Genomic DNA, 27,127 nt, shown 5'->3' on the forward strand with positions numbered 1-27,127 from the left:
CCAACATAGAATATATTTTAGGTCAGAAAGAAATTCTTACCAAATACAAAAATATATATATATAATAAGCATACAATTTCATACATCTTATCTGATCATAATAGGATGAAGTTAGGAATCATTTTCAACAACAAAAAACTACAGAAACTATAACAAATGGAGATTGAATGATAGACTTTTGAATGATGAGTGGGTGATAGAAAAAATCAGGTAAGAATTAAAAATTAATAGAATCAAATGAAAAGATTGATACAATATACCAGAACCTCTGGGACAACAGTAAGTCAGTTCTAAGAGGAAAGTTCAATAACTATAAGGGCTCACATAAGAAAATCAGATCTCAAAGAAATGACTTAATGAAGTATCTCAGTACTCTTGAAAAACAAAAACAAACAAATTACAAAACTAGTAATAGGAAAGAAATAAGATCAGAACTGATATCAATAAAATAGAGATAAAAACTATAAAGGATCAATAAAATGAAGAATTTGGTTCTTTGAAACGGTGAACAAGTTTGATAAATCACTGGACAAACTAACGAAGACAAGAGAAGACCCAAATTGATAAAAATAGGAGAAATCACCACAGAAAGACATCACGGAAATCCAGGGATCATTTGGGTTTGTTTTGAAAACAATAAATTAGAAAATCTAGAAGAAATGGGCACATTTCTAGACACATATGACCTGCTAATATTGAATCAAATGGACATAGAAAACCTAAATTAGCAATGAGATGGAGACAGTAATAGAAAGCACTTCCAACAGAGAAAAGCCCAGGACCAGGTAATTCTCAGCAGAGCTCACCAGACATTTAAAGAAAAGTTAATGCCGGTACTTCTCAAATTATTCTATGAAATAGGAAGGAATGAAACATTTCCAAATTTATTCTATGAGGCCAGTATCAAGAACACATCAAGGAAAGAAAACTACATCCCAATGTCCCTGATGAACTCAGATGCAAAAATTCTTAATAAAACAATAGCAAATCATGTTTAACAACATATTAAGAAGAGTGTAAGTCATGACCAAGTTGGTTTTATCCCAGTGTTAAGGATTGTTTAACCTATGCAAATCAATAAAGGCAATTCACCACATAAATAGAGTTAAGGACAAAAATCACACATCATCTTAATAAATGCAGATAAAACCTTCAACAAAATTTAGTATCCTTTCATGATAAAGAAGAAGGAGGAGGAGGAGAAACAACAACAACTAGGGATAGAAGGAACCTACCTCAACATCATAAAGGGTCTAACAAACTCAAAGACAAAATCATAGTGAATGGGAAAAAATTGAAGTATTTCCTTTAAAGTAAGGTACAAGATAAGGATGTTCTCTCTTACCACTTATTTTCAATATAGTACTAGATTTCTATCCAGAGCAATTAGGCAAGAGAAGGAAATAGAATAAAAGTGGAAAAGAAAGGAGTCAAATTATCACTGCTTTTAGATGATATGGTCCTACACTTAGAAGATCCAAAAAGAGCCACCAGAAGACTACTAATAAACAAATTCAGCAAAGTAGCAGGTTATGAAATCAACATACAATAACACTAGTAATGAATCTTCAGAGGAAAAAAAAACCCCATTCACAATACCCTCAAAAAATATAATATAAAATGAGGTACTTAGAAATAAATCTAATCATGGAGGTAAAAGGCCTCTGCAATGAAAACTTAGAACACTGCAGAAAGAAAATAGAGAAAATAAAAGAAGATGGAAAGGCCTCCCATGTTCATGGACAGGAAGAATTAATATTGTTAAAATGGCCATACTATCAAAAGCAATATACAGATTCAATACAATCCTCATCAAAATACTGATGACATTCTTCACAGAACTAGGGGGAAAAAACAGTCTTAAAATTCATTGGGAAAAAATAAAAGACTCAGAATAGCCAAAACAATTCTAGGCCATAAAAGCAATGTCAAAGGTATTACTTCAAATTCTATGTGAAGAGCTATAGTAACAAAAAAACTGCTGCAGACACATGGACCAGTGGTACAGAATAGAAGAAACAGAGACAAACCACACAAATGTAGTCATCTGATCCTTAACAAAGTTTACAAACATACTTTGGATAAAATACAGCCTCTTTAACAAACAAATGGTTCTGGCGCAACTGGTTCTCCATATGTAGAAGAATGAGACTAGACCCTTATCTCTCACCCTGCACAAAAATAAACTCAAAATGGATCAAAGACCTTGGAATTAGACCAGAAACTATGCAACTGCTAGTAGAAAACATAGGGTCAACACTCCAGCACACAGGCACAGGGAACAACTTTCTCAATAGAACCTATAGGAAATAATGCCAAGAGTTAACAAGTAGGATGGCATCAAATTGAACATCTTCTAAACAGCAGAGGAAACAATTAGAAATGTGAAGAAAGAACCCACAAAACAGGATAAAATCTTCACTAGCTACTCTTCTGATAGAGGATTAATATCCAGAATATAAAAAGAACTCAAAAACACCACCAAAAATCCAAATTACCTTATTAATAAATGGGCAAATGAACTAAACAGACACTTCTCGAGAAGAAGTACATTTAGCCAACAAATATATGGAAAAAATGTCAACATCATTAGCAATTAGGGAACTGCTAATCACAACTACACTGAGATTTTATCTCACTCTGCTCAGAATGGCAGCCATCAAGAATGCAAACCATAATACATCCTGGAGAGGACATGAAGAAAAAGGAGCAATTTTACACTGTTGATAGCACTGTAAATTAATATAATCACTATGGCAAATCAATATGGAACTTCCTCCAAAGACTAGGAATGGAACCATTCTATGACCCAGGTATCTGCTCTTCAGTATTTATCCTAAAGAACTGAAGTCAGCTTGCTACAGTGATCCACGCACACCCATGTTTATAGCAGCACCATTCCAACAGTGAAACTATGGAACCAACCATTCATCCAATCAATGAAAATGAGACACACACACACACACACACACACAGACACACAATGGAGTTTTATTCATAAAGAAGAGTGAGAGTATGTAATTTGAAGGAACATAAATGGGGCTTGAGAATATTATGTTATACACTGGTATGGCAGTAGGTAAAAAAGTGGATGTGTAACCGATGTGAATCTGCATTATGTATATAGGGTAAAAATGGAAGCTCATAATCCGCTTGAATCAAATGTATGAAATGTGATATGTCAAGAACTTTGTAATGTTTGGAACAACTAATTAAAAAAGAAAAATAATCCACTTTAAGATATAAGGTTTTATAATTTTTTTAAAAAAGAGAGAATATTATGTTAAGGAAAATAAGCCAAACTCAGAAAGTCAAGATTAGTTTGTTTTCTCCCATATGTGGAAACTAGTGAGGAAAAAAGAAAGTTGGGAGAGCATGTCTCATGAAAATCAAAGGGAGATCAGCAGAGTAGAGGGAAGGGACTGTGGGAGACAGGAGAGGAGGAACTGGGAAGTGTGGGTGAACAATTTTGGCCAAATTACATTGTTACATCGTACGCATGTGTGACTATATCCAGAAATCCCACCGTTATGTATAATTATAATATAGCAACAAGACTACGTTGAAAAAAAAAACACAAGGTTTGAGTATGTGACCCAGACTAAGGAAGAATAATTTGTTTCAATGTGGCTGAAGCAAGTCCCTCGGGGCAATCAGGGGAGGCTGGGAGAATAAACTGAAAATTAGGTCAGAAGCAGATTATCACAGCTTACGTGCTGTGTCAGAAGCAAGGGGCTCGCTCTCTAGGCCACGTGGAGAGATTCTAATCCAGGGAATGCTGACAGCTCCGGCCACAATAATTAGCAGATAGGACACATTTAATAAGTACTTCTTGACCAGAGAAACCGGTGACTGGGGAGTGAGTCCCACCGGGGAGCACGCAGTGGACCTGGCTGGAGCAGCAGGCCACGAGGCAGATGCCAGGATGCCGGGCCCTGCAGCCTCCACAGGCCGCAAGGGAGGCCTGGGCAGAGTTGGTGGCGGGAGCCTCAGAAGTCGGGCAGGTCACTGCCGTGAGAAAGCACCACATCCCGAGGAAGCCATCACCCAGGGAGATGGTGAAGCCCAGGGGAGCAGAATGGAGCAAAACCCAGAGGTCTCAGAAGAGGATGCCCAAGAGGAGGGGAGCCTTGTGGCAGGGCCTGGCCACCCCTGAGCACTGCGTGTTGTCTGACAAACACGGCTGCAGTCAGTCATCACCATTGGCCAGAAGACAAACTGCTCCTGTCTCCTCACAACAGCATAGTTTGGATGGAGCATGTATAAATTCATTGTCACCTGGTTCCATGTCTAGATGCCCATATGCCAGGATTTCTCCATCTTGGTGCCATCAGTACTCAGACTAGATAATCCATGGTGGTGGGGCTGCCCTCTGCATTGTGGAACATCTACCAGCAGTGCTGACCTCTACCCATTAGATGCTGGTAGCAGCAGCCACTCTCAGTTGTGACATTGCCAAATGTCCTATAGGAGAAAAACTATCCCCGAGTGAAGAACTACTTCAGTCTATACTTACACCATTAAAAAAATGGCATTTTCACAGATCCACAATGTACCTAGTAACAAGCTAAGCATGCCAGTGTCCGAGAGTCTATATCAACCACAAAGGCCCTGATGCGATTGCTGAACTGTGGCGCCATCTGCACAGCTGAGGGAGGGGGGCATGTATTGTGTGCACAGTCCAATAGGCCTACCTCCTTCCACGGGCTGGTACCATTCAGGGAGGGTTCCAGCTCATGTCCTGACCACTGGGCCATCTGTTCTCACAAACACAAGGCTCTGAATGGGCGACACATATCTCTTAGATTATGTGTGTGTGTGTGTGTGTGTGTGTGTGTGTGTGTGTGTGTGTGTGTGGTGTGTAAAAGGTTTATACAAATGGAAAATATGTGAGAGAAGGATGTGACATTAGGCTACTGTCAGGAAAATTGATCCTTAGTAGCCCCAATCCAATCAGCAACAGTCAATTTTCTCATGGAAAGAATGTAGGAGATAAGTGGATAAAGGCAAAACATTTCACTATCAGAATTTGAGTCTGCATGTATGAGATCACATTTAAGTTCTCCTTCCTTTGATATTTTTTGGAGAGTGGGGGGAGAAAGAGCAAAATTAAAGGTGAAGAGATAAAAAGGTCACCACCGTGGTCACCTCAGCCCCTCTCCATTTAGAGTTCTTCTCCAGGCAGCGCTCACTGTCAGTCTCCTTCTGATGGACTGTAATTATTCTGTGGGAACCTCGAAATGCCAGCGTGGACAGCCAGCCTTTTTGTGTCAACTGCTCATCCTCTCTGGGGTGGTTGCTAAGGGTTCTGTCCCAACATCTCTTCCCTGAAAAGCCTTCATTGTGACCACGTAACTCCAGTCACTTTAATCTGTGCCCCCAAAGCAGAAAGGTCTAAGCTTTTGTCTCAAGCATACAGCACAATCTGAGCCTTACAATTAAAGGGAAAATGAATAAGTAAAGAGAGCCAGAAAGAAAATTAAAGATGATAAAATTCAAAACAGATGTCATCTAATTTACAAATCTGACACACAGCTCAGCAGGCCAGATTTTGGACTTCAGGCCAAAACTACAAGACTATCAAAAGAAAAACAATTAGCATCCTAGAGAGAATGAAAACCGAAGCCGAAGAGATTTCCTTGTGCCAAATGATCCTGAATAAACTGAGGGAGTTTTATAAGATGTGCCAGGTGAGAGCACTTGCCTTTCCTCTGTTCTCTGCTGTAAAAGAATCTGTATCTCTAAATAAAACCAACAGAGGCTCCAGGACAGGATGTTGTCAAGGGAAGCATTTACAATTTGAAATTAATTCAGGAGAATTAAAAGGGGCACAACAGCAATGTGACTCGATAAGAAGGTGCTGGGACAGGAAGAGATTTGCTCCTTTTGAAACTGGGAAAGCCCTATTTTGCCTGCTGGGCAGGACTTAGCCATTCTTAATCACTGGGCTGGTTGTCTGCCAGGATCCCTGGAAGCTGGGGAAGGAGAAGGTGAGCTCCTGGCAATGGTGTGACTGGTGGTGACTCAGTCAAGTGACCATTCGCTAGAAGACACCTTTTCCAAATGGATGTGGGGCCAGGGATGCTGCGCTAATCAGGCACCCTCAGAAGGGGGCACTGTGCCTCGGGTCTCTCAGGAGGAGGTCAGGACCAGGCCCCACAGGGGATAGGAACTTTGAGGGATTGAAATTGTGGGAAGAAAGTAGAGTTAGGGAAATAAAATAAAAGAATCCAGAAAAGACAGGGAGAGAGGAGGAACTTCAGAGGAGAAGAGGAAAGGTCTCTGAATGCAGCCCCCAGGCCCAGTCCTGGTGCCGGGGCGAGGGCAGGGGTGACAACTCCCTCATATCTAGCTTTCAGACCCTGAACATAGAGGGAAAAAAATTCCTTGCTAGAAAACCTTAAGATAAACCTTTCACTGGTTGAGGTTGGATTAGGTGGGTGATAGGTCTTCTGCAGTTTTAGTGGTAAGGAAGATCATGAGGGTGGGATTTTTTTCTGAGAATCATGCCTGAAAAGAAAAAAGAATGGAAGATAAATTTAGAGTCAAAACCAATATGGTAGACGTAAAACTGACTTCAGTACAATGGAAGGAGATGACACAGGGAAGGAAAGAAACCAAACAGAGGGTGGGGGGAGAAGGAAGGGAAATGGAACAAGATTAAAATGTGCACGTGAGAATGACCTCAGGAATCTTTCCTCCTTGGAGAGCTCCATAGTTTTGATCTTTCCCAAATTGCATGCAATGAACATCAAAAATGGATCCCATGGAGAGCCAGGGATTGGATTCAATGTGTGGTCCTACTGTGTGGTTTATAAAAACCCTTTTCTTAGAAAAGTTATGTGAGACCTTTGTAACCCATCATTCCAGGGTTTTCCCTCTTGACATCCTAGAAATCACATTAGAACCTTGACACAGTCCCCAAGACACAGCTACAGAGCTGGAGAGTGGTGGCTCTTCCCTTCGGCCAGGACAGAAATCAAGAGGACAGTAGACCACCTTGTCTTCAGCTTTGCAAAGAAGATTGCTGTAGGTCTGACTGAAATCAAAGCAGCCTCCACCCCAAGGCAGATCCTGTGGAAGGGACCTCACCCACATTCTCCTTAACCCTCACAATGATAGTCCTTGAACACCCTTCAAGATTATAGAGGCTTTGCATTAAAGCAAAGCAAAGTAACTAGTAGAAAGGCAGGCACACTAATGTTCTCTGCCCAAGCCCCACTCGATTTCTATGCCCATGGCAATTTCTGGAGACTCAATGGCTAAATACCCAGGCATGAATTCCTTCCATTTCTTCCTTGAGCCTGGTCCACTGGATCTCAAATTTTCACATGGATGAGAGTCACAGTGTTCACAGAGCTTCGTGTACTCTCAAGAGTGGCCTTTGCCTATTCCTACCAAAAACAGAACCCTGCTAACCTTTTCCACTACCTTCTAGAAGGCCCTCTTCACCCCTGTCTTCCCATGGGAGGCTGAGACTCTTCACAGCTCCAGTGGGTACCACTTGCCCTGAGGCCTCTCCACCCCCATTCTTGCCTCTGGTTCTCCTTCCCTCTGGACCTGCTTCTGCAATCCCACCCAAAGCACTATCTTTGTGCTCTCTACTCTCTGCACTTGGAGAGCTAGTCTTCAGAGGATATGCAGTCTCTAAAGTGCTTATAAGAACTGACACTCTTATAGACAAGATGCATTTATACAAAGAGCCCTTTGAGGGTGTGAGAGTGAGTGTCAGCTCAGGGAATATGCGCAGGTCGCTCGGAATCATTGTTTACAGCATGTGATGCTCTGGTCAACAGTGCCCCCTCTTAGGAAAATATTGAATGTCATTTGGTCCCACCAAGGTAACTTTTCAGAATGAAATCAGAGTTTTAATAAGAAACTAGTATATCCTCTCAATCTAGACAGGTGGTCACTTGTATGAAAAGAAAACCCTGACCAGAGAGAAAACCCTGGCAGCAGAGAGGCTGTTGTCAGTGCCCAGAGCATGGGGAAGGGTGGGCAAGCTCTGGTGCCTGCTTCTTCCCCAAGAGATTAAGTGTGACATGTGGTACCACTTACGTTCCATCTGTTGTCCTTCCTTACCAGCATTAGGGTGATGGGAGGTCTTGAGAGGTATTTCAGGAATTCCTTAATCAGGACCATGTGGGTAGGAGACATCATTATCAGCTTTGGAGACAGCGGAGCCTCAGGAGCCCAGAGGGGCAGCCAGCGACAGGAGGGAGGGGTGGCCCTGTGGAGTACAGTGCATTGCGGCTTCCCCAGAGCTGCAGGCCCCTTGTGCGTGTCCAAGGCGCAGGACAATACAGAAAAGGAACATAGGCTTCGTCAGGCTCCCATGGCCATCTGTCATAGTGACCACATTCATGTCATTTCCTGAGTTTTGAACATCCCTTCAGTCTGATCTAAAAGAAGGTGCCAAAATTCATTTTCTAATCAACATGAAGGTGTTCCACAGGTTGTTGCTCGGACATAGTAGGGTGCAAGAATTCTATTACCAGTCCCATAATATGTGCTTCTTATTCTTGAGGTAGATTAAGATGCAGCCTGAGAGCCACACCTTCTGAGAGGCAATGTGGGTGAGATCCCTGGAGCTCTGGGACCCTTGCTTTTGATGCTGGGTTGACTAGTGACCCTCAGGCAGTTGCTCCACACCTCTGTACCTGTTTTCTCATCTGTGAATGGAATAGTAATAGGCCTGCCTTGCTCGATTGTGTGAGAAGTAATTTGTGTGCAGTAGACCCCCTTATCTGCAATAGATATGTTCCAAGATCCCCAGTGCAGGCCTAAAACACCAGATAGTACTTAAACTATGTTTTTTATTATATACATATCTATGATAAACTTTAATCAATAAATTAGGCACAGTAGAAAATTAATAATTAATAACAAAATAGAATACAGAAATATCGTATTAACAGTATACTGTAACAAAAGTTATATGAATATGGTTTCTCTCTCTCCCCCTCTCAGAATGTTTTATTTTACTTTTTTATGTAAAAGAAGTCCTTTATGGCAAATCAAAATTGCCAACATCACTCTTTGGCTTATTCAAATCGCCAGCATCACTACTCTTTTTGCTTTGGAACCATTGTTAGGTAAAAACAGAGTTATTTAAACACAAGAGCTAAGATACCACAATGATTGGTCTGATAATCAGATAGCTACTAAGTAACTAACAGGCAAGTAGTATATATAATATGGACACATTGAACATGGGATGATTCCTGCCCTTTGTGGAATGGAGCAGGATAGTGCACGATTTCTTCATGCTGCTCAGAATCATGCTCCATTTAATACTTATGGATAGTTTGTTTCTGGAATTTTACATTTAATATTGAAGAAAACTTAAACCTTAGAAATCACTGAAGATGAAGGGAATATTAGTGCACTGGATTTAAAACATTGCCTGGGCACAGAAAGCCCACAGTAAATATTAACTATGGACATTAGTTCTCTTTTCCAGGTGGATATTATAATAAATGAGTATACTTAGGCCAGAACTATCCACAGCCCAGTGCCCTTCTGAAACCAATATCTTACCAGGCTGCAACTACATTATTATAGAAATTGGAAACAAGAGAATAAGAGCTTAGAACTTTTATATAGAATCATATTACTACAATACCCAAGTGTATGACCAGTACACATTCCATATCTTGTTCTATTCATCTCTGGAAATTTATTTTTACTGGTTTTTACAAAAATATTGGTCTTTGAAATATGAAAATTAAAAAAAAAATAATTGTTTACCACAGGCATTAGATCCTACACACAGTTTAGCCTGGACAAATCTAGAATGCTCTCCTATCTAACATTTCACTCCAAACTTTGCCTTGAGACCTAAAAGAAAGAGGTGTAATAAATAAAAGGTGAGGAACACACCCCATCTCAGCCATGCATAAAGTGTTGGAGGCAAGAGTTCCTAATATTCTTCGTATTTATCAGAAGGCAAAGGTGGCTTTTTATGAAGACAGTGAATAGCCTTTTCTACAGGTAAATGCTGAGTTCTGGGTGGACTGGGAATAGGATCACAGGGTTTCCTGTGGGCTCTCTTCCCCACTCGGGCCCTGGTGTGTTTGTGACAACTTATATCCCTCCATTTCTGGGTCCCTGTTTCTACCTCCTGAAAGTGGTATAGGGGTCATATTGGAGGCGAGCACTGTGAGAAGGAGTGTCTAAAAGGAAAGGGACTATTTCCCTTTCCTCTGGTGTCTCATGCAGAAACAGATGGTGCTCTGATTGCTGTCTCCTCACTGCCAGCCCCTCACCTGTCCCTGTTCCCTGGCAATGGAGTGAGTGGGCCTGGACCAAGAAGCACACGCAGCCTGTGCAGTTCCCACCTCGACTCAAGGTGTGTGGTGACATCACCACCCACGTTTTCATAGTTTACAAAATGCTTTTGCAACTTGTGCCATACCCTGATGGCGTTTTGTTAGAATGGGACAGCCTTCTGTAAGGGCCACCACTCACCCGAGTGCTCATTGTAGACTCGGGGATCTTGGCTAAAGATTTGGGTGCACCTGCTAAAGCCTTGGGTGCATTTATCAGTAGCAAAAATTAAAAAGGTACCTTTTCCTGGGGATTTATAGAAGCCCTGAAGCCTACCAACTCCAAATAATGCCCACTTGCTTTAAGTCACCTCTCCCCAGAGTTCCTGAAATTCTCGCAGCCTTGCCTCTGGAAGGTGATATGCCTCTGCCCTGCTGCACTTCAGACTGATCTTCCCTTGTCTGAATCGGTGCTTCTGGAGCTTGAATGTGCCCCTGGACACCTGGGGATTGTGCTGAAATGCACATGCAATTGATTCGTAGGCCTGGGGTGGAGCTGAGATTCTGTGTTTCCAATGGGGGCACAGCGGGTCTGCTGCTGCCAGCCTGGTGATCCCACTTGGCACAATAGGGCCATGGGCTTTGCACTTTTTCTCATGTCCCTTTCTCTCCCATGTTGGTTAGATGACTAAAGAGTAAGCACTGATCCTCTGCATTAGAGGTGCAACTTCCTTGTATTGAGGCTCATGCTTCTAATTTCAGGAAATCCTCTCTCCATGTCTGCAGTTGCTCAGACTCATAGTTCAAGTTCAGAGATCCTTTGAAGCAACCATTTCTTTATCCTTCCTCTTGTCCCATGCATGGAGGCTCCCTCTCCTTCAGTACCATGCTCCTGGCCCTGGGTAGGAAAAGCTTCTCTTCCAGGTGGGAGACAACCTGCACAGCCCCCTTCTGTGTACCAAATGTCCACAGTAAGTGCAGTCACCCAGGGCTTTATCACTTGAATTTTTCGCACCCATTCTATCAGGCTATCCTGTCAAATCCATTGTCTTGTATAATGGTTTCAGCAACCTGGTGATGTGGTTATCATTAATCCCCTTTATATATGACAAGAAGTGAGTCTTAAAGAGTCATAAAGAGATTTGCCACATGGCTAACAAGCAGGAAACATGGCCCTCTGTGACCATGATCAGTCCATTTTCCCACAATTCTCTCCTTTTGAAATCTTTTTGGAAAATCTATGCACATGAAATAAACTGTGCAGACATTTCTTTTCAGTGAAGTTCTGCCATAGACATGATCCCATGTAACTGGGCACCTGCCACTGAGCAGGTCAGGGAAAGAGCAGAGCAGCCAGAACCTGGACTTAGCATTGTCCCTTCCCTGTGTGTCCAGCATGCCTGTTCCTGCAGCTCTATGCATTGCAGTCCCACAACAGATGATAGGACCAGGGAGCTGGGAGATCTTCTCTGTCACTCTTAGGATGACCAATGACCCAAGAAACTGCTGAAGAGCAAGGAAAATAACATCCTAAGAATTTAGGCCTGCAGTGTGGATTCGGTCCATTGTGTTCTCCTACTTCTCTAACAAGCTCAGCTCTGTAGGAGTGCACATCCTGGACATGGATCATAAGCCAAGATTGTCAAACATTAACTAATATTATTTTTCTTTGATTAAAGGAGCCAGGAAGAGAGGCTGCCAATCTCTCCACCCCTGCCAGCTTTTTAGTCTCATCTCCCTGCTTAGTGAGAGCAGCGAGCTGCCCAAGGGCCAATTTGTTTCTTAGGGGAGTCGAAGCTTACACAAGAGGGAGGTAATTAGGCCTCCCCCTGGGCATCCCTAGAGGTACTTTTAAAAACTTTACTTTGGCAAGAGAGACTGAAAACTGTTCAGACTGGAAATCATCGGAGCCTCTTGTAATGTGGCGTGTTGAGTTAAGGCCAAGTTAATATTTAGGGGATTATAGAATGCTGGCAATGATTTCTGTAAAATTACTTCTGGAGTTAAAAGTGACAAATGGAAAAGAAATAACAACCCCCTGCATGAGCCCCACCTTCGGGCCCTGGGCTCCCAAGCCAGTACCCGCAGGGCAGGGATCCAGCAACACAGGCACCTTCACGTCCAGTTTTGCACTGCATGTTTGTTTAGCTCCAAGGAAGGCCTTTGTTTTTTTGAAGAAATTCTCCTTTGCTTTATTTTTATATTATATATTAAAAGGGAGAAGGAAGGAGCTGGAAAGGTTTATTATGAGTCCAATTCTTTTATCCAACATTTCCTGACCTTCCAACCTACTGGCGTCAAAATGTGTCCTACCTCCCTGCTGCAAAGCCCTGGGCCAGGTCCTAGTGGATCAAGGGCCTGTGGCAGAAAGTTCTCCTCAACCATCTTGCCTGGGCCACTCCTCAGTACCACCCCTGTTCCTGGCCTCTGGACACCACAGACTCTGCATGACCACCGCAGGACAGTGTGTGTAGGAGAGCCCTGTGCCAGCCCTGCCCAAAGGCACCCAGCTCCAGGCAGAGGTCGCTCCTCCCACTTTACAGCTCTTTCTCCCTTTTCTTATTTGCTCCCTTGCAGATTCCTCTCCCCTCCTCCTACTTCTCTCATTTTTTATTTACCAGAATATATTGTGCTGCCCTTCATCCCAGATAGGCCAAGAGAGGTGGCCCAAGCCTTCAGGCAACTGGTAGACCCCAGGAGGCAGGGCATCTGGTAGACCTCAGCAAATGTGGCTTCAGATGCCTTACTCTACAAACACTCAGGTGCCTAGCTGTGTGTGGAAAGCACTGTGAAGAGAATAGTAGACACAAAGAGTAGCACAGGGCTCTGCCCACCAGGCCCCAAGGGTTCAGTATGACACTGCCAGATTTAATAAATATATAGAGAGCACACCTGAATTTCAGATAAAGAATAAATAATTTTTTAAGAATATTTTAGTAAAGTATAATGATTTTAGTATAGTATATTTTAATGTTTTAAAATATTAACGAATATTAATAAACCATAAAATGCATATATACATATAAATATGACAAAAGTATTAAGATACATGTATTTTTATTTTACAAAATAAATACAGATAAATAGATACAGTAATACATACAATAAATATTTTAAGATGAAGAAATACATTTAAGCATATTTGTTCTTTGCCTGATGCCCAGAGGTGACTATGTGTTTTGTATTTCACTCTAGCTGTACCCTGACAGCAACCCCCTGTCCCTCAAGGGGTCAGTGTGTGCCTAGAGATAACCTATAACTTCTCTGGTGCCCTGAATCTGCTCAGGAGGAAGCTAACAGGCAATTGAGGATGAAGGGAGGCTGCTCCCAGCTACTAGCATCTGACTAGCATAGGCTCCAGCCCTTGGTAACCAGCACCTGATAAGAAGAGATGCAGGCAGGGAAGGGGACCCAGTGACATTCTCCCCAAAGCCTCATGCAGGCATTTTCCAGGGTCATCAGTTCCCTCCCAGGTATAGAGTCACACCTGTTGGGGACCACTGATGTTTTCTGCTCATGTTAACACTGATGTCATAAAAACAGCCAACAACAGTGTTAAAATCCGTCCCAGGCATGTTGTGTGCCTCATGCTGACCCAGCATTTGATCTTCCCAGCAGCCTCTGGGTCAAGTACAGGTGACCATTACCCCATTTCACAGGTGGTGAAACTGTTATGAATAAAAAGCACTAGAGCCTGAACCCAAGGCCTCATGCATGCCAAGTTACATCCTCAGTGCAGAAACTTTTTTAAAATTGTTAAAAGATTATAAAATTAAATTATATTGGGACATTTACTATAATCATACAAAATTTGAAATGTTTTGGAAGACAATGAAATTATTATAACTGTTGTTATAGCCCAGAGCTTTATGGATAAAGGATCATAAATTCATGAGAAATTATTGCTCTAAAAAATTTATGTGTTTTGAAATGAAATATAGTATGTAAAGTCATGTATATTATTATACCACATATCATATAATGCTTAATATCTGACATAGAACCATTAAGATATACTGTGCGCTCTACAAATTTTTCAGTTTTAATGATCACAGCTAAGGAAACTCTTTTCATTTTGAAATAACTTCCTAGGAACCAGAAAAATATATTTGGTGACTATTTATGGACTAACATATACAAAAACAAATAACTTGCTCCCAAATTTCTTAAGAGGATTCATTGAACTTTTAAAAATCAGCCTAGGTAATCACCATGGTGTGTACCATACCATCCACAGATGGCACTGCCTTGGTTTCATTTGCAGTAGGAGTAGAGGTCCAGCTCCTGGAAGCCTCTGGGCAGAAGCTGTCAGAACTTTCCATCTGCCATGTGTCTTCTGTTTTAGCTTTCCCTAATCAGCAGTGCTGTTAAAAAAAAAAAAAAAAGTTTCTTTGTCACCTCACAGGTACTATGCCAGGTGTACTTTGCCCCTTAGGGAAAAAAAATAACCATATTTGAAAAAACTAGGATGTCTCTATAATTCTGGGGTCCTTTTTTCTCAACATCTAGGAAAAGTACTAGAGAATTAAATAAATGCAAACAGACAAACCAAGGAAGACTTCGGGCCATCTTGCTGAATGCATTGCTAGGGTTTATTATGTGATAAATTAAACAAATGTCTGATCTTTGTCTCGGGATCACTACTCCTAAGATACCTGGACTCTTTGGAGCAATGCTTTTGTGTGCCCTGAAAGCACTGGTGGCTGCAGCCCTGGGCACTTCTACAGCGGGTGACCTCACAGGCCAGGCAGGACTTCAGGTGGGCACTGTCAACCCACCTCTGGGCTCTGCATATGTGGTGTCAGAGGTGTGGAGAACAAAGGCTGCTGACTTGACCCTTGCTCTTGTAAGGAAAGAATGAACTCATGTGTTCTGATTGACAGTTGATCCTTCAATAAAACTTGAATCAGCTCCAGGATGCAGCTCCAGGACGGCTCAAAGTTAAGAGACAGGTAAAAGGGTTAGTGCTGCTCAGAGCAGCAGAGAGCAGAGACTTGTTTCTGTAGCTAGTTTGCAGGCTCTTTCTGTCCAGCTGAGGTGTGTTTAGCCCTCAGAGGGCTCCAAGTCACACACATGTGACCCCGCTTCAAGGAGGCAATTTTAATGACCCACAGAGTGGTTTATGAACTCTGCTGTAAGATGCATTTGGAACTGTTAATGTCATCATGGGAAAATCTCCATTTGTTCACATCATAAAATCCAGAGAGACTTTTCTAGCTTAGAAGGTGAAAGAGTTACATTACTTTCCAGAAGATTAACAAAGCCATGAGTTTAAGGAGCCTAGATGAAATTTTCTCATTCTACCAATTTTAGTACAAACATGTTGGCACATGGGAATTTCTCCGGCAATTCCTGGCATGAATTTCGTAAAGTAATTTCATAAAGCCTTACTTTTGGAGAATTTCTATTCATGGGAGATGCCCACAAAAAAAACTGCTTTTTGTTCTCTGAATCCTTCAAGAAGCATTTCTAATACAGAATTGACACCATCACTGATGTTTCTAAACTTCCTGAAGAATAAGCTCTCTAGAAGCAATTTCAAAGATCTAGAACCATAATAGGAATTTAATAAATATTTGATAAATGACTAATGAAAAAAATCATCCAGCAAAGTTTTCAGTTCTGAATAAGAGGCCATTAAACAGAGGGGATCACTGTTGGGAAGGGCACAGCTGACCAACATCTAATGCAATGGTTTCTGTTCCTTTAACAGAAAAACCAGCCCTGAAAATGGATTCCCTGAGAAACCGGGAGAAGCCAAGCTCATGGGACCTGGAAATGAAGACCAGGACAAACTCCAAGTTAAAATCCAGGCTTTTGAAGACAAAAAGCTTGCTGAAGGTAGTGTCCTGGGCTCCATCAGAAGACACAGTTTGGGCCAAGTTTCTAAGGAAGAAAGAAAAAATATCAGATTTAATAGGTAAAAAATTCATTTGGTTAGTTTCTAAGTGTGCACCTCATGTTTGGTATGGGTTATCTCTTTAGGCTGTTCAGGGTACTTTTATGTCCCTTTGACCTATAATCACACAAAGTTCTGTCCTCTCACGAATGCATATTATCCACAGTGGCCTCAGTATTCAGGAGGCTCACTATTTTAATTGAGCAATATCAATGGAAGAAAAACCTATGGTTTGTTTATTTTTATAGTTGAATTTTTAAATTAATTTTTTATTTATATATGACAGCGGAATGCATTACAATTCTTATTACACATATAGAGCACAAATTTATCATATCTCAGGTTGTATATAAAGTATGTTCACACCAATTTATGTCTTCATACATGTACATTGGATAATGATGTCCATCACATTCCACCATCATTTCTAACCCCATGCCTCCTCCCTTCCTCTCCCATCCCTCTATCCTATCTATAGTTCATCTATTCCTCCCGTACTTCCCCTCCCTACCTCACTATGAATCAGCCTCTTTATATCAGAGAAAACTTTCTGCACTTGGTTTTTTGGGATTGGCTAACTTCACTTAGCATTATCTTTTCTACCTCTATCCATTTACCTGCAAATGCCATGATTTTATTCTCTTTTATTGCTGAGTAATATTCCATTGAGTACATATGCCACATTTTTTATCCATTCATCTACTGAAGGGCATCTAGGTTGGTCCCACAGTTTAGCTATTGTGCTGCTATAAACATTGATGTGGCTGTGTCCCTGTAAGTATGCTGTTTTTAAGTCCTTTGGGTATAGACCAGAGAGAGGAATAGCTGGATCAAATGGTGGTTCCATTCCCAATTTTCCAAGGAATCCCCATGGAAAATGCCATTCTGACTGGTGTGAGATGAAATTTTAGAGTGGTTTTGATTTGCATTTCTCTAATTGCTAGCGATGGTGAACATTTTTTCATATATTTGTTGATTGATTGTATATCATCTTCTGAGAAATGTCTGTTCAGGTCCTTGGCCCATTTATTGATTAGGTTATTTGTTTTTTTGGTTTTTTTAGTGTTTAGCTTTTTGAGTTTATATACCTAGAGATATGCTCTATCTGATGTGTGAGGGGTAAAGATTTGATCCCAAGATGTAGGCTCTCCATTCACCTCATAGATTGTTTCTTTTACTGAGAAGAAGCTTTTTAGTTTGACTCCATCCCATTTACTGATTCTTGATTTTAATTTTTGTGCCAAAGGAGTCTTTAAGGAAGTTGGGGCCTAATCCCACATGATGGAGATTAGGGCCTACTTTTTCTTCTATTAAACGCAGGGTCTCTGGTTTTATTTCTAGATCCTTGATCCATTTTGAGTTGAGTTTTGTGTATGGTGAGAGACGGGGGTTTAATTTCTCTTTGTTGCATATGGATTTCCAGTTTTCCCAGCATCATTTGTTGAAGAGGCTATCTTTTCTCTAATGCATGTTTTTGGCACCTTTGTGTAATATAAGATAATTGTAATTTTGTGGATAGGGCTCTGTGTCCTCTATTCTGTACCATTGGTCAGCCAGTCTGTTTTGGTGCCAATACCATGCTGTTTTTGTTACTATTTCTCTATAGTATAGTTTAAGTTCTGGTATAGTGATCCCACCTGCTTCACTCTTCCTGCTAAGGATTGCTTTAGCTATTCTGGGTCTCTATTTTTTCAGATGAACTTCATGACTGCCTTTTCTATTTCTATGAGGAATGTCATTGGGATTTTGATCAGAATTGCATTAAATCTGTATATTGCTTTTGGTAGTTTGGTCATTTTGATAATATTAATTCTGCCTATCCAAGAGCAAGGTAGATCTTTCCATCTTCTAAGGTCTTCTTTGGTTTCTTTCTTTGGGGTTCTGTAGTTTTCATTATATAGATCTTTCATCTCTTTTATTAACTTAATTCCCAAGTATTTTATTAATTAATTAATTAATTAATTTTTTTATTTTTGCAGCTATTGTAAATAGGGTAGTTTTTCTCATTTCCCTATCTGAGGATTTGTCACTGATATACAGAAATGCATTTGATTTATGGGTATTAATTTTATATCCTGCTACATTGCTGAATTCATTTACTAATTCTAGAAGTTTTCTGGTGGAACTTTTTGGGTCTTCATATCATCAGCAAATAGTACCAATTTGAGTTCTTTTTCTATACATCCCTTTAATTTCTTTTCTTCTAATTGCTCTGGCCAGTGTTTCAAAAACTATATTAAATAGAAGTGAAGAAAGAGGGAATCCCTGTCTTGTTCCAGTTTTTAGAGGGAATGCCTTCAATTTTTCTCCATTTAGAATGATGTTGGCCTGGGACTTAGCATAGGTAGCCTTTATGATATTGAGGTATGTTCCTGTTATCCCTAGTTTTTCTAGTGTTTTGAACATGAAGAGGTGCTGTATTTTGTCAAATGCTTTTTCTGCGTCTATTGAGATGATCATATAATTCTTTTTTTTTTCTTTTTTTTTTATTGTTGGTCTGCATTAAGAAATGACAAAATCATAGAATTTGGAGGGAAATGGATGGCATTAGAGCAGATTATGCTAAGTGAAGCTAGTCAATCTTTAAAAAATAAATACCAAATGACCCCTTTGATATAAGGGGAGTAAACAAGGACGGGTAGGGACGAAAGTTTGAGAAGAAGATTTACATTAAATATAATTCTTATCTAAGTGTACTTATGTGATGAATTACATTTATTGATTTCCATATGTTGAACCAAACTTGCATCCCTGGGATGAATCCCACTTGATCATGGTGCATGATCTTTTTGATATGTTTTTGTATTCGATTTGCCTGAATTTTATTGAGAATTTTTGCATCTATGTTCATTAGAGATGTTGGTCTGAAGTTTACTTTCTTTTATGTATCTTTGCCTGGTTTTGGAATCAGGGTGATATTGGCCTCATAGAATTAGTTTGAAAGTGCTGCCTCTTTTTCTATTTCCTGAAATAAATTGAAGAGAATTGATATTAGTTCTTCTTTAAACATCTTGTAGAACTCAGCTGTGTATCCATCTGGTCTTGGGCTTTTCTTGGTTGGTAGGCTTCTGATGACGTCTTTTATTTCCTTACTTGAAATTGATCTGTTTAAATTGTGTATATCATCCTGATTCAATTTGGGCATATCATATGACTCTAGAAATTTGTCAATGCCTTCAATATTTTCTATTGGAATACAGTTTTCAAAATAATTTCTAATTATCTTCTGTATTTCTGTAGTGTCTGTCTTGATATTTCCTTTTTCATCCTGTACGTTACTAATTTGAGTTTTCTCTCTCTTTCTCTTTATTAGCATGACTAAGGGTTTGTCAATTTTATTTATCTTTTCAAAGAACCAACTTTTTGTTTTATCAATTTTTTTCAATTTCATTGATCTCAGCTCTGATTTTAATTATTTTCTTTCTTCTACTGCTTTTGGTGTAGATTTGTTCTTCTTTTTCTAGGGCTTTGAGATGTAATGTTAAGTCATTTATTTGTTGACTTTTTCTGCTTTTAAGGAATGAACTCCATCCAATGAACTTTCCTCTTAGAACTACCTTCACAGTTTCCCAGAGATTTTGATAAATTGTATCTGGTTTCTAATTCACCTCTAAAATTTTTTAAATCTCTTCCTTGATGTCTTCTGCAAACCCTTGTTCATTAAGTAGCATACTATTTAGTCTCCAAGTGTTAGAGTAGCTTTTTAAAAAATATTTTTTAGTTGAAGTTGGACACAGTATCTTTATTTATTTTTATGTGGTGCTGAAGATCAAACCCAGTGCCTCATACATGTAAGGTGGGCGCTGTACCATTGAGTTACAGCCCCAGCCCTAGAGTAGCTTTTATTTCTTATTTTATCATTGATTTCTAATTTTATTCCATTTTCAGCTGATAGAATGCAGGGTAGTATCTCTACTTTTTGTATTTGCTAAGAGTTACTTTGTGGCATAGTATATGGTCCATTTTAGAGAAGGATCCATGTGCTGCTGAGAAGAAAGTGTATTTGCTCATTGAAGGATGAAATATTCTATATATGTCAGTTAAGTCTAAGTTATTGATTGTATTATTATGTTCTATAGTTTCTTTGTTCAGCTTTTGTTTGGAAGATCTATCCAGTGGTGAAAGAGGTGTGTTAAAGTCACTCAAAATTATTGTGTTGTGGTCTATTTGACTCTTGAACTTGAGAAGAGTTTGTTTATTGAATGTAGATGTTCCATTGTTTGGGGTATATATATTTATAATTGTTAAGTCTTATTGGTGTATGTTTCCCTTGCGCAGTATGTAGTGTCCTTCTTTATCCTTTTTGATTAATTTTAGCTTGAAGTCTACTTTATTTGATATAAGGATGGAAATCCCTGCTTGCTTCCACAGTCCATGTGAGTGGTATGATTTTTCCCTTCAGTCTATGGATGTCTTTTCCTATGAGATGAGTCTCTTTGAGACAAAATATTGTTGTCTTTTTTTTTTTTTTTTTTTTTGGTCCAATCTGCTAGTCTATGTTTTTTGATTGGTGAGTTTAGGCCATTAACATTTAGAGTTATTATTGAGACATGATTTGTATTCCCAGCCATTTCTGTTTATTTTTGGTATTTAACTGACTTGGCTTCTTCTATGATTAGATTTTTTAGTGTAATCCCTCCCTCTGCTGATTTTCATCATTGTTTTTCATTTCCTTTTCATGGAATATTTTCCTGAGGATGTTCTGTAGTGCAGACTTTTTAATTGTAAATTCTTTTCTCTTTTGTTTATCATGGAAGGTTTTTATTTCATCATCAAATCTAAAGCTTAATTTTGCTGGATATAAGATTCTTGGTTGGCATCCATTTTCTTTCAGAGCTTGGTATATGTTGTTCCATGATCTCCTGGCCTTGAGAGTCTGGATTGAAAAATCTTCTGAGATATGAATTGGTCTCCCCCTCTATGTGATCTGATTCCCCTCTCTTGCAGATTTTAAGATTCTGTCCTTATTCTGTATGCTAGGCATTTTCATTATAATGTGCCTTGGTGTAGATCTGTTGTAATTTTGTATATTGGAGTCCTGTAAGTTTCTTGTGTTTGGTTTTCCAATTCATTCTTCATGGTTGGAAAATTTTATGCTATTATCTCATTGAAGAGATTGTACATTCCTTTGGTTTGAATCTCTGTGCCTTCCTCTATCCCAATAACTCTTGGATTTGGTCTTTTGATGCTGTCCCATACTTCTTGGATGTTCTGTTCATGGTTTCTAACTATCTTCACTGTGTGGTCAACTTTATTTTCCAGATTATATACTTTGTCTTCATTATCTGACATTCTTTCTTTCAAGTGTTCTAGTCTGTTTGTTATGCTTTCTATTGAGTTTTTTATTTGATTTATTGTATCCTTCATTTCAAGGATTTCTGTTGTTGTTGTTGTTGTTTTCTAGAGTCTTTCTCTCTCTTGAAGTAATCTTTTGCTACCTGTATTTGCTCCCTTATTTCATTGTTGGAATGATCAATTTTTGCCTGTAATTGTTCATTTAGGTCATTCTTTAATTCACAGATCATTTTAATTATGAACCTTCTGAATTCCTTCTCTGACATTTCATCAGCTTCGCTGTCCATGGGTTCTGTTGTTGTAGTGTCCTGGTTTGTTTGGGGCACTTTCTTCCCTTATTTTTTCATGTTGTCTATATTTCTTCCTTTCTTGTAGCATGGATCTGAGATATTACAGTTTCTGCCCTATATTCTTGTAGTACCCATGCAGATTGTCTGAACTTCACCTTGATGTTGGGCTTCCAGGTCCTGCTAGTGTCCCTCAGTGTATGCTACTGCTACTAAAGGTGGTGGCAGCAATAGCCAAGATAACTTGAGATAATAATTGAGGTGCCCCAAGATGGAAGCAATGTCTTACAGAGATGGGGCTGAAAGGGTGGGCCTCACAGTCCCTTTGGGATGCTTTCTCTGAGATGCAACTGCTTCCAGGCCCTGTCTATTGTCAAAATGTTAGGGGCTACTCTGTGGGGAAGGCTATGGCAATGACCACAGTGTCCCAAGACGGAAGTGAGTTAGGCTTGGGCTACCAGTTGTGTATGTGGGGAGGGGGGACGAACTTGGACCTACCCTGGATCTGGGTCCCATGCAAGTCAGTGAGGGCAGATCTGGTCCAGGTCTGACCTCCTGCGGTAGTCTGCTGGTCAGAAGAGGTATTCCTGTGCTGGAGGCTGGGCTCTGGCGGGTGTCTGCCGGTGATGGGGTGGACCCGGGCCTACTGTGCCTATGGTTTATCTTCTTAAAACACTTTGTAATATAGATTTGCCACACTGAGAACAGCTGTCAGTGGCTTCTCTTGATTTCTGGTGAAAAATCAAAAGTGACAGTAGAGTTGAATAAAAGCATGAAAGTCCACCATTTTCCACCCACTTTTGCCATGAAATTGATTTTTAAACCTTAGTGTTTGGAACTAGCTGAGATCTTCAGAGGCGAAATTGATGACATAACCTGATGCCTGTGGTTTTCCAAGCCTGTTCACTGTCCACACTCCAGAGGGCGCTACTTTTTGCCCCAGAGTTGTTCTTTTCCTTGCTGGAGAGTGGCAACTCAACTTCTTTCACCATTTTAACTTTTATATCCTAGGTCAAAAAGCTTGGCTTTCCACACTGCGCTCACCAGGGGTGTGAGTTCAGATGACGGGGAAGGAGAGGAGCCTGCAGGGATCCCAGGCAGCCTCTCCCTTTCAGAAATAGTCCCCTTCAGCCAAGGAAATGACAGGTCGCCCCTGAAGATGGACACTGTTGGGTCACAGCCAAGAAATTCCTCAGCTTCACACCCAAGTATTTTACACATAGCACCTGAGGATTTGCCAGAAATGGTTAAGGAGGACTTCCAGGAGGAGACTTCGGAGACAACCAGGAGTCCTGTGGAATATCAAGACAAGCTCTATCTGCACCTGAAGGAGAACCTCGGTAAAGTGAAGGCGTATGCCACAGAAATCGCAAGAAAGATTCCAGTCCCTGACCAGTGCACCATCGAAGGTGAGTGCTCTGAACTGCCCAAACCTCAGAAAGGTCAGGAGTCACTGGAAAGTAGACAGAAACCTCCAATCGCACAAATTGCCAGAGCCTTTTATGGGTTTTCTGCAAAATTGATCATTTGGAAAATTCCTTTCATTGTTTTAATTACTTTTTTCCATCTTGTTGATTCCCATTTGAACCTACATAGATACACCTTTTTGCATCTTTGTGATACATTGTGTGTGGCTTCCTGTCCCCCAGCATACAGAAAAACCCTATGAAAGAGTCTATGGCCTTAAAGCAGGCTCTGGGTAGGGCCAGGCTGCAGAATCCCACATTGTGGGTGCAGAGAAGCTGCACATAGCCCAGATTTTCCTTGCATTTCCTTCATTCATCTACTACTTAAGACACTGAATAGATACCATCCTCTTGAGCTCTTAGAGATCAGAATGAAGATGGTTAAAGCAGTCATCAGGGGATATCAGGGTAAGGGCTTGTGAGTGGGTGTGAGCTGGCCAGGAAACACAGGGTAGAGTAGACCAGGACCTGGGGCCATACCTCCCTCAGAAGCACAATCAATAACTCCATGGTGGTTCATTTTGTTCTGCAGATGATCTGTGTATCTAACACATACGTTGGGGATAATAGAGCGAGGGGCATTTCCATTGACTAGTTATGTGTTTAAGTTCAACCTAAAGTGTGAAAGTTTTTCTACAGTGAGTTTTAACCCACAGAAGGTGGAAGAAACCTTTCAGAGTTACTGCACGCCCTGGGAGATCAAAAGCACACTTTCCTATGGCCTTGAGTCATTTGAGGAGTTAAAATTAGTCTTAAAAGTCAAGTAAGTGACTTGGATTTTTTTTTTTCAAAAATATTGAGCAAATCCATCCTCTTAAAGGGAAAAGTGGAATGTTTTCTTTTGATGGCGATGTTTTCCTTCAGGGATGACCTGGAACTGAGTGTGTATTGTTTCAAGTTGATAGTTTGGAATTCATTCATGCTTCTGCAATTTCCTGGGAAATTCCTTGCACAGGGATATGTGTGAGGGATGGAAGATTTATATGACTCACTGCTAATATATCCACCAAGAAAGGACCCTGCTGATTGCAGGGGACAGGTTGTTATTGTTTCAGAGATTGTGTAAACCACTCAGCAGTCACCAGCAGCCATCTGGCTGATACAGTTTTGCTGGCTGTTCTAAGGTCATTTGGTACAACGATATTGCATTTCTGTCCTTAAAAAAATTACAGAACAAAAAAATCAGGCTTAGAAATGTTTATGCTAAACAATAGAAAAGAAACCTACTTGACCTTTTTTTCATGACTTATGCAAAGGAATCAAGAAACAAAATGAAAAAAGTATAAAAACCACTTCTACAACATTTCAATTTAAACCAATAGCCAGCAGAAAATGATAACACAGAAGAATAATTTTGAATCTGGGTTCCTAAGCCCATTCCATAAGAATGTAGGGGGAAAAAAATCTTTTAAAGAAATTCGTTGGGCATTAGTTTGATTCATATGAAAAAACTGATATTTGATTTTTTGATCTATAAAAACATCAATTTTGTATGTTTCAACCTAATACTTCAGTAATAAATGATGTTGAAAGACTAGGAACCTCATGGGTCTCCATAGCAGAATTCAGTATGATGTGGACCAAGGCCACAAATAGCTTTCTTAACCCCAGTCAGCCATCTGTTGTTGCCTGATATTGATCGAGCTGGGGACAGACAGTGAGTCAGTGCAAATCCATCATCATGCTTGGAGAGGATGTCAAGCCCCAGGCCTCACTGAGCTGGGGTCAGCAATAGCATTTGGGGTTATGAAAGAGCCTGTGTTTCCCAGGTCAGAACCCCAGTTCTGAGCCTGGAGGGGAGGCTGTGGGTACAGGTCACCAACCATTGAGAGTCAGGTGTTCATAAACAAACCATGGTCTGATGATATATTTACATAGGAAACCGGAAGAATTGAGTTCATCTGTCATTGGCATTTGAATTATTAGTATTCACTTATATGAACAAAATATTTTCTAAAAAATCCACATGATATTAAAATAAGTCTTTGAAAACCTGGCTCAATGCTGGAGTTCTATAAAGGGTGATATAAAATCTTATAAGAACCCATCCATGTTACTTTGGTTTGCTTTGAAGTATTTCTTGATGGGGTGAAAATACATCCCATCTGTTCAGGGGATCAGCAAGCCTCACTTGCATAAGCTAACTTTTAAGCTAGGAAGCTGGTCCTTGTTCTAATCCAGTCATGTGAACTGATTTTTCTTAAAATAAGATACAGTTTGTTAAAAATATCAAGAACTGTTTTCATGCTTAATCACAAATGAAGCTCCCATTTTGAAAATTGGTGTGTGGTTGAGTCCCCGTCAGTTCTGGGATGGCAAAGGGGCATTGCCCACCTGGTCCCTGCATCCTGTGGTACAGCTGGTCTGATCTGGGGATGATCATGTTGCTTGTCCACTTAATGGTTCCAGAGAGGTTTATTTTTTAATGTATTAATTTAATCACAGAATTAAGATCAGTTTTCTATGAAGAAAGTTACAAAATTTGAAGCCAGAGAAGAATTTGACAGCTTTCTCACAGAATTTTAGAGGGGAAAAATAGCCAATAAAAAGAAGTTATAATTTCCCCAGAGCCCTGTTTCTTTGAGGCGATCCACTGGGCCCTTTTTGAATGACACTCAATTGGGGAAATTTTTTTCCAGAAAAGTCTTCTTGGTGCTTTGGAGCTTTTCTCAGATTAGATTACTCCCTAGTTCCCATTTCTCTGAAGAGCAGGTTTTAGTTAAAGGGGGTAAGATATCATGGTGCAGAGTTTTCTTTGCTTATTTGTTCAAAGAAAACCAAACTTTATTTTCAATCTTAAGAAGGAACTTTTGAAAGTATAACTCATGGGTAATAAAGTTATCTGATGTCCTGTATTGGAACTCTGTGACCTGTTAAGTTGTGGATTTAAATGCATTCCATCCTTATCAGTGATTTGTGGTCACGTGCCTGACCTGCACCTACTCTTGCCTGGGACCCCAGAGGGCAGTAATCTGATATTAACTCATTAGAGGAATTTGTAGAGTTCTTTTCAAAAGGATCTGGAGAGCTCTATTAGCCATGGCAACTGGATGTCTCTCATAGGCCACTGCAGATGCCTGGCACCTGAATATGTGTGGTAGGAAAATGCAGAGAGGGAAGCTCATCGTAAGTCACCTGATACGTACCTACGGTGAGCTGAACACCTAGGACACATCCCAAAATCAAGTCAGTGAGCACAGGTACACTCAGGCACCCTGTGTGAAAATCACAGCCTGTGTGAATTTCCTCCTCCAGCTCATGCAAGAAGGCATCAAAACCTTGAAGTGGTCAGTTCTTCTAAAGCAGTATCTGCCTTGACTATGCCTCTGCTCCCTAAAGGGACCTTGCTAACAGAGGGTGAGAGGCCAAAGGAAATACATAAATGGAACAGAAGTGTAAAGGGGTGTGTTCTAAGATGTCTTACCCTGAAGATAGCCACACTGAAAGAAGGAGAAGGAGGGGCTTGCCAGAACAGGGTGGATTGCCGTGCCGTACTTCATATTCTTAGCACACTCTTCTAAATGCATTAAAATTAAAACTCTTGTGGTGAGATACTCTCCTATCTGGAGTCAGTATTTTTATCCACCGTAAGAAGCTCACACTCACAGATTGATGTCAGTCATTCCTTGTTCTCGTCTGCTCCACAGCACACGTGGTCCCCAGCTACTGAGGTCCCTGTTGCCACAGACTGTGGCCCAGTGAAGTGAAGTTTCCATTTCCTTCCATGACGAGATGCAGCACAGGCCCCAGGGAACCAAAATGGCCATGGTCTCTGCTCCCAGCATGGGGAGGCTCAGGCAGAAGAATCCCAAGTTCAAGAACAGGCTCAGCAACTGAGCTAGGCCCTAAGCAATTTAGTGAGATCATGTCTCAAAATCAAAAAAATAACAGTCTGGGGAGGTAGATCAGTGG

General features: G+C 40.4%; 1 protein-coding gene across 2 annotated transcripts in view; it reads left to right on the plus strand.

Moving 5' to 3' along the window:
• Veph1 (ventricular zone expressed PH domain containing 1) overlaps positions 1-27,127 on the plus strand; it is a 210,018-nt gene that overhangs the window by 101,488 nt on the left and 81,403 nt on the right. For both annotated transcript variants that reach the window (XM_026392926.2, XM_026392927.2), the window contains exons 7-9: positions 5,855-5,857; positions 15,982-16,188; positions 22,761-23,158. In XM_026392926.2, coding sequence (XP_026248711.2) covers positions 5,855-5,857; positions 15,982-16,188; positions 22,761-23,158 — 608 coding nt within the window. The remainder of the gene's footprint in view (positions 1-5,854; positions 5,858-15,981; positions 16,189-22,760; positions 23,159-27,127) is intronic.

Source organism: Urocitellus parryii, chromosome 2 (assembly GCF_045843805.1).
Source record: "Urocitellus parryii isolate mUroPar1 chromosome 2, mUroPar1.hap1, whole genome shotgun sequence".
Classification (NCBI taxonomy): Eukaryota; Metazoa; Chordata; class Mammalia; order Rodentia; family Sciuridae; genus Urocitellus; species Urocitellus parryii.